The following is an 18,099-nucleotide window of genomic DNA, read 5'->3' on the forward strand; positions in this document are numbered from 1 at the left end:
AGTAATCAGATCATGCCATTCACTGCTTCAACACTCCCCGACTTCCCATTGTACTTACAATAAAACCCAAACTCTCCCCCATCCTACAACGACCCCCGAGATGCAGTCCCCAGTGACGTCAGCCCCTGCTCCCAGCACACAGGCCTCCTCCCTTTTTCAGGTGAGGTGTCCCTCCACTGTGCATTCAGCCTGGAAGCCCCAGACCTTGAGCACCAAGGGCTCACAGTCACTCAGGACTCTCCTTTGAGAGGCTCCCTTTCCTTAACTACCCTAGCAAACAGCCGCTGACCCTTTGGACACGTCTATCATATCCTTTTGTCTTTCTTCATAGCTCTGACCACTTTCTGAAAATATCTTGTATTTGCTGGTGTACTTGCTTATCAGTCACCCCTGCTGGTGATGTAAGACCCACAAGAGACACGTTTCCCGTGCCGCTGTGTTTCCCAGACCTGGAAAGGGGTCGGAAACAAAAGTCACATGGTGAACATGTGCTGAATGAACGAAAAACAAGATAGAAAAGCAGAAGGAAGAAAGGCAAGAAGGGAGGGAGTGGATCTTGTCCTGAAGGCAGACTCCCTAACCAAGATGAATTCAATTCAGTTCAACAAACACTCAGTGGTGTTTGATAAATTCAATCTGCTTCCCTGAATTTATTCATAATCTACGTTTTAGATAAACTCCAAAAACTCAGGACTGGAGTTAAGGGGTGGTGCAAAAATAGTAGTTTTCTAACTGTTGAAGTCCACAGAGAGTCATTTGTTAATATACAATGAACTGTCACTGGATGGTTGAAACAATATTTAAAAATTCTTACTGCTTGGGCGCCTGGGTGGCTCAGTGGGTTAAGGCCCCTGCCTTCAGCTCAGGTCATGATCCCAGGGTCCTGGGATCGAGCCCCACATTGGGCTCTCTGCTCTGTAGGGAGTCTGCTTCCCTCCTCTCTCTCTCTCTCTCTGCTGCCTCTCTGCCTACTTGCGATCTCTGTCAAATAAATAAATAAAATCTTAAAAAAAAAAGAATTCTTACTGCCAAGAAACATCAGAAAAGTCTGCTATAATACTGAGTGGCATCTGGGTGGCTCAGTCGGTTAAGCATCTGCCTTTGGCTTGGGTTGTGATCCTGGGGTTCTGGGATCCCCTGGATCTGAGCTCTGCGGAGCCTGCTTCTCCCTCTCCCTCTGCCACTCCTCTGTTTGCACTCTCTCATTCACTCGCTCTCTCAAATAAATAAATCTTTTTAAAAAATGAAAGAAGAATCTGCCATAATACTGAATCAATATTTTCTTTTGACAACTAACCAGTTACTTACTGTACTTTAGAGTTTCTTGTGCATTTTCTTCTGAAAAGCATGTTCAGTAGGATCGTACAGTACGACCAGAGTGATGACGGTGAAGTCCACACGCAGACATAAGAGACTAGAGTAAACTAGGGTTTGAAATGTTACTTGGTTCAGCAACAGGGATCAATATTTATGTGATTTTCCTTAGGAGAGTCAGAAAGGTTGTCATACTGAATATTTTTGTAAGTTGAAAAATAAGAGAAGCTGAGACAGAAACACAGATCTGTACTTAAATAATTGAGTGACAATGACAGAAGGGACCGTGACAAGTCAAGACCGCACAAGACAGTGTCTGGAGCTGCGGGGTCCGCAGGCATCCCCGCCCTGCTTCCCCTGCATCCCGGCACCACTCGGAGCAGCACTTGAAGAAGCTCTGATGGGAGACTACCAGGCAGAGGTACAGAATTCACAGTGTCCTGCAGGAGGCGCACTTCCCTGCGGGCCCCCTCTACAAACCTCATCCTTGGAGAAACTTCGGATCTCATCCCGCTAGCGCTACAGATTAGACCCGCATATAAAACAGACAGAGAAGTCAGTAATAAGGCGGAACTGGAGCAGTTGGGGAAAGAAGAGAGGAAGGGAAGGATGCTGACGGAGATAAAAGGGATCATCTTATCTCAGGGGAGTCTGCAGAGCTTTGGAGACAGCTCTGCTAGCAAAACAGGCTGTTCTGAGTCCAAAGCCAGTTCCTGAGAGGGAGAGAATGGCGAGTTACTGCTTGGAGGGGAACACGCTTCCCTTTGGGGAAGATGAAGAAAATCCCTGGTGTAGGACAGTGCTGATGGCTGCACAACGGCACGGCTGCTTCGGCTTCAGAACGGCATGCCAACCAGCGGTTAAAATGGCCAGGTTTATGCTATGGATGTTATGACATGATGAAAATTTCACTTTTTTTTTTTTTTTTTCAAGAGACTCCATGCCCAGCGTGAACCCCAGCATGGAACTTGAACTCACAACCCTGAAATCAAGACCTGAGCTGAGGTTAAGAGTCAGAAGAATCTGGCATCCTGATGCAATAAAATCTTTTAAAAGTTAGTTTATAAAATAGCTGATGGGACCGAAAGGCATCCACAAGGCCCAAAGAACAGCTGAGTGGTGAGGGGGTGGTTCATGGACAAGATCCTTGAATCAGCAAATAACCGGGAATCCGTGGGATCCTGGGATCGTGACTTGAGCTGAAGGCAGACGCTTCACTCACTGAGCCCCCCAGGTGCCCTAAGAGAGGAAACTTTTTTAAAGACTAAATGTTGATATATATCCAGGAATAACAAAACACAAACCTAAAGAACCCTTCATGATGTAAACTTCTAATCTTCAGAGAGACTCTCACTGGGTATTAGATCTGCAATGTTTACTAGGATGAAAGCATCTTACCTTTTAATTTTAAAAAACTGAAGTTTGAATTTTCTGGAATCCTTATACCTTGTTTATGGGAATGTAAGGAGTGCAGTCTCTTTGGAAAACATTCTCAAAAGTTCTTCAAAGGTTAAAAAAACATAGTTATCCTATGATTCCGCAACTGGGACTCCTTGATATATAGCCAAGAGAAGGTTCATACAAACACTGATACAGTGGAGCCCGGGCTGCACAGTCGGTTGAGCATCTGACTCTTGGTTTTAGTTCAGGTCGTGATCTCAGGGTCATGAGACTGAGTCCCAAGTGAGGCTGTGCGCTCAGCATGGAGTCTGCTTAAGACTCTCCCTCTCCCTCTGCCCCTCCCTTAAATAAGTAAGTAAGTAAAGTAAGTAATAAGTAAATAAGTATTACTTGCTACTTAATTAATTTACTTATACTTACTTATTATTACTTAATAAGTAGTAATTTACTTAAGTAAATATTACTACTTAATAAGTAATAATATTATTATTATTTTACTTATTAAGTAATTAATAATTATTATTATTATTATTACTTATTATTATTAATTACTTAATAAGTAAAATCTTTTAAAAAGGTTATAAAAATGTGATAAAAGAATTATTCTTTTTTAAAAAATATTTTATTTATTTATTTGACACAGAGAGTTGGCAAGAAAGGAAACACAAGCAGGGGGAGTGGGAGAGGGAGAAGCAGGCTTCCCACTAAGCAGGGAGCCCAGTATGGGGCTTGATCCCAGGACCCTGGGATCATGACCGGAGCTGAAGGCAAACACTTAAAGACTGAGCCACCCAGGTGCCCCAGAAGAATTACTCTCAAAAAAAAAAAAAAATTACTCTCAATAGCCAAAAAGTGTAAGCAACCCAAACGTCCATCAGTTGATGAAGAAAAAAAATAGGACGTATGCATATAATGAATTTTTTTTCTTAACTTAAGTAGGCTCCATTCCCAGTGTGGAGCCCAATGCAAGGCCTGAACTCATGAACACTCAACTGACTGAGCCACCCAGGAGCCCCTGTATATGATGGAATATTAAAGATTTTATTTATTTGAGGGGGGTAGAAAAAAAAAGAGAGAGAGAGAGAGCACATGAGCAGCGGTGGGGGGAGGCAGAGGGAGAGAGAGAGAATCTCACGTAGACTCTGCACTGAGCATGGAGCCTGATTTGGGGGCTCGATCCCATGAATCTGAGATCATGACCTGAGCCAAAATCTAGACTCAGACACAGCTGACTGAGACACCCAGATACCCCTACTGAGTTTTAATTTTAAAAATGAATAATAAATGCATGCTACAACATGGATAAACCTCACTAACAGCAGGAAAAGCCAAAGAAGCCAGATACAAAAGGTCACATATCCAATTCCATTTATATGAGGGGTCCAGATATATGAAACGTCCAGAGTGGGCAAATCTACGGCAACAGAAAATATATTAGAGTCTGCCTGGGGTTGGTGTGGGGAGGAGGTACACAGTGACTGCTAATGGGCATGGTTTTTTTTTAGGAGACAAAAATGTTCCACAATTAGAGTCTGGTGATAGTTGCAGAACTCTGAATTTACAAAGAAACAGTAAGTCACATATTTTGAATAGATGAATTGTATACTATGTAAATTACACTGTTCAATTACATTTGAGTTTATAGCATCTTGAAAATTCCGGAATACTTTTTTTTTTTTTTTTTTAAATCACAAAACAAAACTAAAAAAATGGACCTTGAACATCGATGAACTTACTCTCTGGCTATCTGCAGATGGGCTCACAACAACTGGCCTAATGTTTTAAAACAACTTCCAATGTGACCATCACTGTCCACTCACTCAGCAAAAGTATACTGACCATTTACTGTAAAGCTGAGTACTGTCCTGTGCACGTGAACACAGTGATGAACAAAATGTTCTCCCTAAGACTGCATGTCCACAAGGGAGATACAGATGTAAAACTATCAAATATTTTCATTTCTTTTGAAAATGCTGTTACCCAACTGATTTTTGGCTTAATTTAACTTACTTTTTGGTATTTATCTTTTTTAAAAAAGATTTTATTATTTACTTGAGAAATAAATAAATCCAAGAAAGAAATTTAATAAATAATAATTTTGAGAAAGAAAATCTGAGCAGGGGGAGTGGCAGGAGAGGGAGAGAGAATCTCAGACAGACTCCACGCTGAGCACAGAGCTCGACATGGGGCTCGATTCCAGGACCCTGAGATCACCACCTCAGCCTAAATCAAGAGTTGGAAGCCTAACTGACTGAGCCACCCAGGTGTCCCCCATATTTATCTTTGTGGCTCTAGATGTTTTCCAAATTTTCTTTTTAGTCAAATTTAGATCAGAATGTTACTTCCTGTGTATTCTGTTGCTACAACTGCTGTATGTAAATACTACCTACAGAGCATTTTCCATCAGGCCAATTAATTGCCATTATCTGACATGGAAGTGAAGACTGCCCTTAAAATCAATAAAACTGAGTGAGATACTATCTAAAACAACAGATACGAAATGATCAGAAGCATGATCAAGTAGACTCTGCAATGAGCATGGAGTTTGTTTTGCAGGGTTTGTTTTTTTATTCAAGCCTCCAACTGTTGCTGATTCAGTGTAAGAAGTTTTGTTTTGTTAGACAACCTGGAAATCTTGACTCTGAAAGTAAAATTGGGAAAATAATGGAAAGTCTTCTTAAAAACGAACACCTAGGGCGCCTGAGTGGCTCAGTGGGTTAAAGCCTCAGCTTTCGGCTCAGGCATGATCCCAGGGTTCTGGGATCCAGGCCCGCATCGGGCTCTGCTCAGCAGGGAGCCTGTTTCCCTTGCTCTCTCTCTCTCTCTGCCTGCCTCTCTGCCTACTTGTGATCTCTGTCAAATAAATAAATAAAGTCTTTAAAAAAAAAAATCTTAGGGCGCCTGGGTGGCTCAGTGGGTTAAGCCGCTGCCTTCGGCTCAGGTCATGATCTCAGAGTCCTGGGATCGAGTCCCGCATCGGGCTCTCTGCTCAGCAGAGAGCCTGCTTCCCTCTCTCTCTCTCTGCCTGCCTCTCCATCTACTTGTGATTTCTCTCTGTCAAATAAACAAATAAAATCTTTAAAAAAAAAAAAAATAAAAAATCTTAAAAAAAAAAAATCAGTGGAGGTCATCTAACGTTATTAGTGGCCAGAATCCTCCAAAAATGAATTCTCAAAGCGATTTAGATAAAATACTTTGGGCGTTCATTTAAATGAAGTGCTTCTCTTGTACAATATTGGAAAACTGCGAAGAAAAAAACTGAAATGTTACTTTAGATTTATCTAACTCCACCCAGGATTTTTAGGTGAGCGAAATGACTCTGTATAATACGATGATGGTGAATGTGAGTTGTCACAGATCTGTCCAAACCCACAGAACGCGTCATCCTTATGTAAACAAGAGCTGTCAAGAGGTGACGCTATGTCAACACAGGTTCATCTGCACCAGACATCCCACTCAGGTGGGGGACGTGGATAGCAGGGGAAGCTGTGCCTGTGTGGGGAAGGCGGCATATGGGAAATATCTGTATCTCCCTCCACATTCTGACGTGAATCCAGATCCATTCTAAAGAATAGTTTATTTTTTGGGGCGCCTGGGTGGCTCAGTGGGTTGGGACCTCTGCCTTCGGCTCATGTCATGATCCCAGGGTCCTAGGATTGAGCCCCACGTCAGGCTCTCTGCTCAGCAGGGAGTCTGCTTCCCCCTCTCTCTGCCTGCTTGTGATCTCTGTCAAATAAATAAATAAATAAAATATTTTTTAAAAAAAGAATAGCTTAGGGACGCCTGGGTGGCTCAGTTGGTTAAGCGGCTGCCTTCGGCTCAGGTCATGATCCCAGCATCCTGGGATCCAGTCCCACATCGGGCTCCTTGCTTGGCAGGGAGCCTGCTTCTCCCTCTGCCTCTGCCTGCCACTCTGTCTGCCTGTGCTTGCTCTCGCTTCTCTCTCTATGACAAATAAATAAATAAAATCTTAAAAAAAAAAAAAAAAAGGTAAAATCTTTAAAAAAAAAAAAAAGAATAGCTTATTTTTAAAAAGATTTACTTATTTATTTATTTATTTATGGGGGCGGGGAAGAGGGTGAGGAGAGAGAGAGAGAATCCTCAGAGTCCATGCTGAGTGCAGAGCCCCATGTGGGGCTTGATGCAAGATCATGACCTGAGCCGATTTCAAGAGTCAAGACACTTAGCTGACTGAGCCCCCCAGGTACCCCAAATAAAGTTTATTTTCTTTTTAAAAAATATCTATAAACTTGGAGCACCTGGCTGGCTTAGTGGGTTAAGCATCTGTCTTCAGCTCAGAGCATGATCTCAGGGTCATGGGATCGAGCCCTGCATCAAGCTCTTTGCTCAGCGGGGAGTCTGCTTCTCCTTCTCCCTCTGCCTCTCCCCCTGCTTGTGCTCTCTCTCTTTCCCTTTCTCTTAAATAAATAAATAAATAAAGTCTTTTTAAAAATCTATAAACTCAGTATCTTTTAATTGTTCATTAGTGACCTTTCTTACCAGTAAAAACCGCATGGGCACAGGACTTCATAAATTTTCAAACTGCCTCTTTTCATATCCATAAAGCACAGACTAGTGCGCTCCTCGACCAGCCTGTGTGCTGTCTCTCTGTATGCTGAAATGAAAAATTACTGCTAAAGGAGAGACGCGAAGGGGGAGGTCCCGTCACTATCAGACACAGACCTGACTGACCCTTCTGACAGGGGCAAGGCGAGGGAGCCCGGGCCACTGGCCCCAGGAAGCCTGGCTGTAGGGGGAAGGCCAGAGACCGTAGGAGGCAGTTGGATGTGAGGGAGTGTGAATGTGAGTGTGTATGGAAGTCCAGGGTGCTCCAGAAGGGAGGGCCTCAAGGGCGATAACATTCAGGTCCTCACTTACAAAGGGCGCACAGGCAGAAGCAAGGCTCTACAATGCAACCCTTCATCTTTGCCAACGGTGTGCAGAACAGGAGAGGCCAGGAGCTACGCCAACCTCAGTGGCGTGAAACTGCCTCCGGCTGCCTGCTGGGGTTGAAGAAGGGGAACAGCAAACAAAACAGAGGAACCTAGGTTTCAAAGTGGAAGAATGTCTGTGAGAGTCTTTTTAAAGTTAGCGGACACTTTGGAAATTTAAAATAGATCAATCTTTTGCTAAAATTCAAAATGTAAAGCCATGGAGATAATGTGGATGTTGCTTTAATTTTATAATAAAAGAAGCTCACTTTTTTTTTTCTTTTTTTGGATCCTACTAGTGTGAGAAATAGCACTGAACGGGGTACTGCTTCAGAAGGCTATTTCTTCCACGGTGATACCCACAGTCATAGATGAGAGTAACAGTAAGAATCATTCACACCCATCGTTCCAGGAATCTTTGGTCAGTGCTTTAATTTTAGTCAATCGCTGGTTAAGGATGGTAGAGATGGTAGGCACTTTACCCTACTCTGAGGAAGTCCGTTCTCCAATAAATGAAATGATAGCCTGGTAATGAACCCAATTTCCTTCATAGTGTCCTCCGCATTCAGCCAATAACCTCAGCAAGAATTCTTGGGCACTTTCCACTCTACTTGGGCACTTTTGGGAGCCCAAAGGAGATAACAAAGAAACTTCAAGGACATAAAAATCTACTGAATTTCACTAAGCTACTGCCCTTGTGGACACTTAACATTAACGATTAGAAAGAGAAGGGAAGCAGCCTGCCCTGTATTTGCCAGGTGGGTAGGGCCCCATCGTCTGGTCCCACCACAGCTTTCACCCCTCCTAAATAATCTCAAGGCCTAGCCTTTCACATCCATATAATGGAATATTAGCCCATTATGAAATTTCAAGCTCTTGTAAGTGAACGAAAAACCCCTACTTACACACCAGTGGGAACAGTACACTGCCGTTATATTCAATACATAAATAATATACATATCTGCAAAAGCGACAAACACATGAGCCTGTCCAGGGAGCTAGTAATCCCGAAATGCCAGACAGAAGGGACTTGCAGGCTGGAACTGGAAGGACAATCCCATTTCACATGATGTGTTATTTTAATAATCCCACTCTCTGGAAATACAAGATTTACCTGTTAGCAGCAAACTATTTCCAGAAGTTGGGCCCCATGTGCTGCATGAAACTTGAAGGACACACTGCAGTCTGTCTGTCTTTTCTACCTCTCCACTTTACCACCACCTCCCTTTCTCCCCTCCCCCCATTTATGTAGTTTATTCTATTGGCCCAATCTGGAATTCTTGATCTCAACTCAAAAGGCTTGGCGCAAGTCCTGGGAGTGAGACCATGTGTCTGGGGCTCCTGCCCGGTGGCGGTGGGCTGACAAGGGGAGAGCCCCCTGCCCGAGACAGGCAAAGCCTCCAGAGCCCGGGAGCCCAGCACAGAGCTGGCTTCCACGTTCCCCTCCCTTTGAGTGCTGATTCAAGATTCCAAAATGACTCTACAGTCTACCAGCTCCAGAGGCAAGGAAGGGAATCTGGTCACATCCTCCTTGACCCTGAACCTTCTATCTTGCTCCCCTACTGCTTCTCTTTGTTGATTTCCCTGGTGCCGCTCTGAAATACTCTGCCCCGAGGCCTTTGTCAGGCTGAACTCCATCTAGCCTGAGATCCCGATCCTGCTCTAAAGCTCCTAGCTTGGGGGAGATGATGAAACTGTGGCATCCCTTCCCCTGAGGCGGAACGCAAGACGGAAGGCTAAACCAGGTTTCCCCAAGAGGCCCCCCACATTGCCCAGCCTGGACGTTTATCCATCACTGGGGGTTCATTCCCCGTATTCCTCCCCAAGCTCAGTGGCTGCAGCCTTCTAGGACAACAGTGAATGGGAGAGACTTTTGCCCCTAATATTCTTATTTGCCAGGTGGCCCTAAAGCTCTTCTGAGGATTAAACCACAGCCTCTGATTTTAATTGTCCATTACCTAAGGAAACAGGGCAACTGCTCCCAGTCTCTCTCCACAGGCAGGTAAAATGGAAAATCCAGGGGCTTTGGGACCACACAGCCCTGGACTGAACCCCAGCTCAACTCAGCTTTATTCTGGGCACCTTCCTTACCACTGGTTTCCTTATCTGCAAATGGGAATAGTTCCTACCTCATTTGTAAAAATCCAGTGAGTCGCTCCCCTCTTTATTCCTTGGACACACCCCTTTCCCATTTCAGCCCTCCAGCTAAACCCACCAGACCAGCTGGGACCTGGTGTTATTTGGTAATCAACCTTAAACACAGTGTATAATCTTGGAGTGTAAAGATCCTATTTCTGATAGATATACTCCACTCTTTCTATCAAAAGGGAAGTTTGGAAAGCCTTGTAAGCCTATGTTATAAGCAATGAAACAAACAAACAAAAAATGTGATTGTCCTTGATAACTACAGAACCTATCGCCCCAGCAACACACAGAGTGACAGGTACACACACACACACACCTACCTGCTGTCCAGGGACCAGGGTTCCATCCCTCACTGGCTTTCTTTGGTGCCTGCTAACCTTTACGTTCACTGTCATGGTCAAGACTCAGTCTTCAAAACCCTCAAACACCACCTCCCTCATTTTTGATAAGAGAAAACCAAAGGCCCAGAATGCTAAAGTGACTTGTTCAAAGTTGCACAGGGTGTAAGGCGCAGACAGCGGATTAACTGCTACCCAGCTGGTGCGCCCAACGAAGGGAGTAACTCGAAGGGAGTAACTCGTGAAAAGCTTGGTTAAGAGGAAGCACACGGCAAGGCTGTATTTCATCCTCAGCAGACTCTGAAGATATTCTGCGACTCTCCGCATGTGTTTTTAGGATGACACACAGAGGACTACTGAACAACACAGACCTGAACTGCAAGGGTCCACTCCATGATGATTTTTTCGATAAATATGGCAGTAGTGTTAATGTATTTTCTCCCCCTTATGATTTTCATAACATTTTCTTCTCTCTAGCTTACCTGGTTGTAAGAATACAGTGTATAATACAGGTAACATACAGAATATCCATTAATTGACTGTTTCCTGTTATTCCTAAGGCTTCAAAACCCTCAAACACCACCTCCCTTAACTGCTATTGGCAGTTAAGTTTTTGGAGAGTCAAAAGTTAGCAGGTGCATTTCTGACTGTGTGGGGTGGGGGTGTTGTTCAAGGGTAAACAGTGTGAATATTTATTTGCCAACAGGATTTCACATATCTTTGGTGCATTTCTTAGAATTCCTGTGCTCTAAGACCAGTGCCATTAAATGGAACTCTGTGAAAAACAGAAACACACACTTTCCAGTAATTTAAATAATTAAAACCTGAGCTAGCTGTGCCTATAGGGCCCTTGAAATGTGGCTTATGCAACTGAGGAGCTGAAGGTTTTAAATTTTTCAACATATTTCACAGTGGCAAAATACACGGAACATAAAATTTACCAACTTACCATTTTTAAATACACCCTTCGGCGATAATGAGCACATTCACACTGTTGTTCGAGTGCGACCATCATCACATCATCCATCTCCACAGCTCTTTTTTTTTTTTTTTAAGATTTTATTTATTTATTTGACAGAGAGATTACAAGTAGGCAGAGAGGCAGGCAGAGAGAGAGAGGAGGAAGCAGGCTTCCTGCTGAGCAGAGAGCCCGATACGGGACTCCATCCCAGGACCCTGAGATCATGACCTGAGCCAAGGCAGCAGCTTAACCCACTGAGCCGCTCTTTTCATCTTGTAAACTGAGACTCTACCCCCAAGAAAAGGTAACTCTCCTTTCTCTCCACCTGCCCCCCAACCCCTGACAACCACCATTGTACTTTCTGTCCCCATGATCTTGATGACCTTAAGTAAGTAGGTACAACCATATAGTATTTGCATTTTTCTTTTTTTTTTTTTTTAAGATTTTATTTATTTATTTATTTGTCAGAGAGAAAGAGCACACAAGCAGGCAGAGTGGCAGGCAGAGGTGGAAAGAGAAGCAGGCTCTCTACTGAGCAAGGAGCCTGATGCGGGACTCGATCCCAGGACCCTGGGATCATGACCTGAGCTGAAGGCAGTGGCTTAACCACTGAGCCACCCAGGCGTCTCAGTATCTGCCTTTCTGTGAGCAGCTTACTTCACTCAGCAGAATACTCTCAAGCTGATCCAAGCTGCAGCATGTGGCAGGATTTCCTTCCTTTTGAAGGCTGAATAATATTCCACTCTATGTAGAGACTACATTTTGCTTATCCATTTGGAGGTCAGTAGACACTTGGGTGGCTCCCACATTCTAGCTATTGTGAATGCTACTATTGACACGGCTGTACAAGTATCTCTGAGACCCTGCTTTCAACTGTCTTGGGTAAACACCCAGAAGTGGAATTGCTGAGTGGTCTGGTAATTCTGTATTTAAGGTTTTGAGGAAGCGCAATGTTGTTTCCTAAAGCAACTGTGCCATTTTAAGTTTCCACCAAGAATGCGCAAAGGTTCTGATTTCTCCCTATCCTTGTCAATACTACTAATGTCTGGGGTTTTGTTTGTTTGTTTGTTTGTTTGATAGCAGCCATCCTAATGAGTGTGAAGTGGTATTTCACTGTAGTGCTGATCTGCATTTCTCTTGTGATCAGTAATACTAACCATAGACCTTCTTTGATTTGATGTTTTCATTTCATTTCACTGTAATGAGATTAAACTCAAATGGCCATATGTGGCAAGGGGCTGCAATACTAGACAGTGCAGCTCTAGACCACACTGATTCTTAGGGTGATTTCAACACCCAGAGCAGTACGCACAAGGAGCTCTGGATGCCAACGGACCAGTCAGATACTTTCTAGTTCTGTGGACCTAACAGTCATTTACACATCCCGTACCTCAGTCTTTACATGTGTAAAACGGGGGTTGTACATCCAGAATGCTCTAAGTATGAAATGAAATAAATCAGTATGCATGTAGCCCCTGGTACAGTCTAAGAACACAGGAGAGAATCGAAGCTAATGGGACATGCCTCTCCTCATTTCCCAGTTCCCACCAAAACTAGACACCTAGGAGTTGGCCTTTTCAGACACTTTCCCCAAATAGACTGCAGTCCTTTCCAGAGAAATGGACTTTCAGTTCTAAGAAACAAGGATCATTAGCTCCCACCAAAAGAACCCCAAGATGGAGGGTGGACAGAGATGAAATCTGTAATCTCAGCCCTCTGATCATCAAGGAGTCTGACTCTATTCAGATTCAGACTTAGCTAATAACCAATAAGAAAGTGAAGCTACCAAACTTCCAAATCTAGAACTCCTGGCCATCTCCTTCAGGAAGCCCCCAGAAACAAACCTGCAGAGGGAGAACCCTTTAGGAAAACTCTGTAACAGGCACCTGGTTGGCTCAGCTGGTTAAGCTACTGCCTTCGGCTCAGGTCATGATCCTAGAGTCCTGGGACCGAGGCTCACATTGGGCTCCCTGCTCGGCATGAGTCTGCTTCTCCCACTGGCCTCTCTCCTTTTACGCTTTCTCTCTCTCATTCTCTCTCTCTCAAATAAATAAATAAAATCTTTATTTAAAAAAAAGAAGAAAAGAAAAAGAAAACTCTCTTAAGTCCTGAATGTGAGACATGGTTCTGGACAGTCTGAGACCATTTTTTTGTGGCCAAGGCCCTCCTTCTGTCCTGGTTGGCGATCACCTGGGTGAACCCCAGGCACCTTACCTGATGCTGCAGTGGTGGGGGTGCTGGCCGGCGCAGGCTGCGAGGGGCTGCTGCTCTCGGTCATCAGGCACGGGTTGCTGCCATTGCTCTCTCTCTTGACAAGCAGCTCAGCAGCGCTGGGCAGCGGGATGGGGTGGCTGATCCCCAATTCTTCCTCCTGGGCCTGCTGCCTTCTCAGGGCCACCTGGAAGCACAGGGCAGCAGGTCAGCCCCCCATAACCAGAATCTCTTGCACGGCTTTGCCAAAACCCCGTGGAGTCCCAGTCACCCAAGATATCACGATCCCTGAGCTCCAGGAGTAAGGTCTAGGATTCTCTCACTCCTTTTGAATGCTACCCAAGTCACCAGGATGTGCAGCCAAAGCTGAGAAATGGCGTCAAGCCCACAGTAGATCAAAAAATGTCCGTTACACTAATGAGTATGTAGAGCAGGGAATAAGGCTGGCTGCAGAGGATCGGGAAAAGCTGTAGAGTCGGTCAAGCAGAGGAGTTCCATCTGAAGGGAAGTCAGCATTGACAGATTAGGAACGAAGGAGAATGGGATGTCTCACTCTTTCTGGCCACACATTTGTCAAAGGCTACTGTACTGGGGCCAGTGATCAGCAAGATAGAGTAAAATTAGATTAGATCCTAAGGTAGTCACTGTTTAAAAGCAGGAAGAGGAGGCAGGCACACATGCGAAGGCAACTCAACACAAAATGCAGCGAAAACCATAGGAGAGGGACACAGCAGTCTCACAGCAGGACTCTGGAGGCAAAAATGGTTTTAGGGGTAAGAATCAGCCAGAAAAGGTACTGTTCTTCAGCCTTGAAGAACAGATTGAGTAACAGGCACACAGGCAAGAATGAAGGAACCCAATCCAGAACAAGGGAGCAGGGCGGGCAGGCAAGGCAAGGGCTGCTGAGAAAACCCCGCAGGGCCAGGCTCTCCGGAATGAGGGGATCATGTAGAGCGGTCATGGGGGAAAGCTTGGAATAAGGTGTTGAAGCCCCTGGAGAAGGAAGAGGCTGCAGGTAGAAAGAAAGTCAGAGGACAGGTCCTTCCTCTATGCCAGCAGGATGGAAGGAGCCAGAAGTGAGGGTATAAGGGACTTAAACCACCTAAGAGACTCCTCCTGGTCGCTCTTCAACTTATCTGCTTTTAAATAACATTGTTAAAGGTTGCAAAGAAAAAAGTAAAAAAAAAAAAAAAAAAAAGAAATTGTACTTTGGTTTACCACATGTAACAAAAAAGGAGACTTTCTATTGAAACTTGACCATTAGTGATAGTGAAATGAGAAAGTAAAACATCTGTACCTCAGAGGCCAAAACAGAAGCCAAAAGTTGAAATCAAAATGGTAAACTAGAAACACAACGACTATTTATTGTTTTAGGAAAATTGTAGTCCAAACTTAGCAAGCTGATTAACTTACAACTGGATTTTTCTCATAACAAGAGTTTTCAACTTAAAAGAGCATCCTTATTAAATAATCAATTAACATTAAACGATTAAGCACCGCTCTTGGATTTTTTTTTTAATTATTAACCAAGTTTAGAAACAGAATATTAAGGATTTGATCAAAAAATACCAACAAAAAAAACCCCAGAAATCTCTGAAGTATATCAATGCATGCTTATGTCCTGATTCACACAAATTCCATGCACAAAATGCACAGGGTATTTATTATATGAGCCATAAACTAAGGACACTTTTATAAAGGTCTCTCAAGGATTTTAAAGGAAAGGTATTCAATAAGGGAAGGTGGGGGCAACTGATTAAAATGCGGTAATTTTAGGGTCGTATCGAAGATCAATTTCACACTAGTTCAGAAGGAAAAAAACAGCCGGTAGACAGAATTTTACAGGATCTCCTGTAGCGCCACACAAGACGTCCAGCGTAGAAAACGTTCAATTTTCCTATTATTGAAGTGATCCTGAGTCGTTTTTGTTTTTAACATAGCAAACGGGCTTTTTGGAAATTGGTGCCCCAACTAATGAAGCTTATACAAAATGAACGGCCCTACTTCAACCCCTGTTTTTATTACATTTTAAGGAAAAGTGCCCTCCCAAGCATACCTAGTCTGCCCTCGATATTTAAAACAACTCGATGTTCAGAAGATTTTTCTAGCTACAAATACAGCTTCGGGGTCCCTAAGGCTTTTTCAGTTAAACTCACTGTAACGCATTTTAACGCTACATCGGGGAAAACTCCCACCCACCACGGAGGACGCCGCAAACCCAAGAACAAGCAGCTGTACGCGCCGGCCGCGCTCGCAATCTGCGAAGCCAACATACATCCAATTTCAGACACATTGGTAAAAAAAATGAGACGCACAGAAAAAGCATAATCGTCAAGCATTTACTCAGTCTTTGTTAAAACACTCTCCTAGGAATTATTTTCCACGGAGAATAGGCACACGTCCCCAGTCCAAAGCAGCACGTCCGTAGCAAACCCCTCTCTGGTATCTTTTCATCTTACATAAACTGCCTGAAAAGGATGAAACAGGTTTTAGCTGGGAAGAATGTGTATTATTCTCTCCTAAAAAAATCCTTTCAGTTAAAAAAAAAAAAAAAAAAAGAAAACTTATTAAAAAATCGTTTCAGGACGCCAGACGACTTGGGGAATTTCGGCTTAAGACGCTACGTGCCTGTCTTCCTCAGGACGTTTCTTTCTTTGTTTCTTTCTTTCTTTTTTTTTTTTTTTAAAAACCACGACAGACAAGCCCTCCAAGCCGTGCCATTTCCCCCTCGCGCTTCCCTTTCTGAGCTCGTCCAGCGCGCGTGAACTCACGCCGAGTAACCGGTACCTGAGGCGTCGGGCCGAGGAGCGGGAGCCGCAGAGCGAACGCTGTTCCCGTCGCGCTCAAAATGGCTGCGGCGCGCGGCGCGGACCCGCGGGCGGCGAGCTCGGAGCCGGCGCCGGGAGCTCGGCGGGGGCCACGCGGCCTCCGCGCGCGCTGCCGCGACTTTTCCAGAAGCACCACGCGCTCCGCCCGGTACCCGGAAGAGCGGCGGCCGCCGTTCCCGCCAGTCGCCGGAGCGGGCGCCCTCCCGCACCCTCTGCAGTGGGAGCGCCGGTCTCGGCTCGGGGGCCGGGGTCCCAGGGCCTCCCGAGGCAGGGGGGCGCCCCAACTCTCCGCTCCGAGAGCGAGGTCCGGGGTCCACGAGAGGCCCGCCCTCCCCCACCCCCCGCGCGCGCGGCGGGGCGAACCGGCAACTCTCCGCTCTGAAAGCGGGAGCTGAGGTCCCGGGGCGCTCGGAAGGCGCGAACCCTGCAACTCTGCGCTCTGAGAAAGCGACCGGAGAGCCCAGCAATGGTGGGGACCTCCGAGGGTGCGAACCCCGCGATTCTGCCGGAGGGAGGGCCCAGGGACTCCCGAACAGAGCGAACCCCGCAACTTACTGCTCCGGAAGCAGGAGCGGAGCCCCTGGGGATGGATTCGCGGGGCCTCCGACGGGGTGACCCCCCCAACTCTCCGCTGGAGGGCGGGGTCAGGGATCCCGGGACTCCCGACAGAGCGAGCCCCGCAACTCTCGGCTCTGAGAGAGGCATCAGAGGTCCTGGGGAAACTCAAGCGGCCGGCGCCGCCACTCTGTCGAAGGTCGGCGTCAGGGATCCCTCGGAGGCCGAGCGAAACCCCGCAACCTCCCTGCTCCGCGGGCCGGATCCCAGAGGACTCCGGCCCTGCGAGCCCCGCGGGGCGCGCAGCTGGCAGCCGCGGCTGTGGGCGAGCTCCCCCGCCGGTCTCCGGAACCCGGCACCGCGTGGCGCCCGCCCGGCCCGCGGGCCTTTAAGCTGGGGGCGGACGCTCGGTGCCCGGCCGCCCGCACTCACCTGCGCGGCCATCACGCGCTGTCTCTCGGCGATCAGGTTGCACTTCTTGCACTGGCAGTCCCGCCACATGCAGAAGCGCTTGTGGCCCTTGAGCGGCGACGCGTAGCCGTGGTTCCTGCATCGCGCGCACTTGGGCAGCCGCGGGGACTTCTTGCTCCCGGAGCCCATGCCCGACGCCCCGGAGCCCGAGGAGCCGCCGCCTCCGCCGCTGCCCCCGGCGCTCGCGCCACCACTGCTCCCGAGCAGCGCCCCAGCCGCTTTGCCAAAGCCCCCGGCCTTGCCCTGCGGGGGTGCCCCGGCGGCGTGTGGGGCCTCCGAAGGGGCAGACGGCTTGCTGAACGCGTCGTCGTTGGGCATGGTGCCCTAGCGAGAAGTGCGAGGACCCGCCGGGCCCCTCTCGGGTCTGGACACGGCTGCGAGCGGAGAGCACCGGCAACGGCGAGGCTCCCGCGGGGAAGGCCCAGAAGCCGTGTGCGCTGCAGCCCGAGGTGCAGCCGGAGTGGCGCGGTCTGGACACGCAACGCCTAGACTGGTGGGGGGTTGTGCCCTTTCTTTTGGCGCGCGCGCCGCGCAGAACTTTTAGATACTTTTCAGAACGTTCCCGGGACTGCCTGGGCGGGAGAGGGCGCGAGGGAATGCGGCCACGCCCACCGCCCCCCAACTCCAGCCACTGCGTTCCCGCCGGGAGCCAGCTTGCACTGGCTGCAAACACCGAGGGCGTGGCTGCAGGTGGCTGCAATGCACCTCGAGGTGCAGAGCCACCGGGGACAGCGTGATCTCCGCGCTCCCCCAGGCACCGCGGCCCGGCTGCCGGGAGCACGCTGCACAGGGCGGGAGCTGAGCTCCTGGACCGGGAACGTAGCTGTGCACCTTCGTCGTGCACGCAGCTTGGAGGAGGTGCAGACCACCCTGTGGGATCCTTTAGCTCCCTTCCCCCATTCTCCACGTTAGCTCCGTAGGGCAGAGGTTGCCAGAAGCCAATT

General features: G+C 47.1%; 1 protein-coding gene across 4 annotated transcripts in view; it reads right to left on the minus strand.

The window, feature by feature from the left end:
* Positions 1-17,653, minus strand: part of DMRT1 (doublesex and mab-3 related transcription factor 1) — a 107,305-nt gene extending 89,652 nt beyond the window's left edge. Inside the window, exons 1-2 of one of the 4 annotated variants that reach the window (XM_082696627.1) lie at positions 17,117-17,653; positions 13,305-13,488 (exon numbers count right to left, since the gene is read on the minus strand). In XM_082696627.1, the coding sequence (XP_082552753.1) occupies positions 13,305-13,488; positions 17,117-17,473 (541 nt within the window). In that variant the 5' untranslated portion in view covers positions 17,474-17,653. The remainder of the gene's footprint in view (positions 1-13,304; positions 13,489-17,116) is intronic. The other 3 variants (XM_082696628.1, XM_082696629.1, XM_082696630.1) reach the window with 3 other exon arrangements.
* Positions 17,654-18,099: the final 446 nt, after the last annotated feature.

Source organism: Mustela nivalis, assembly GCF_964662115.1.
Source record: "Mustela nivalis genome assembly, chromosome: 13".
Lineage (NCBI taxonomy): Eukaryota > Metazoa > Chordata > Mammalia > Carnivora > Mustelidae > Mustela > Mustela nivalis.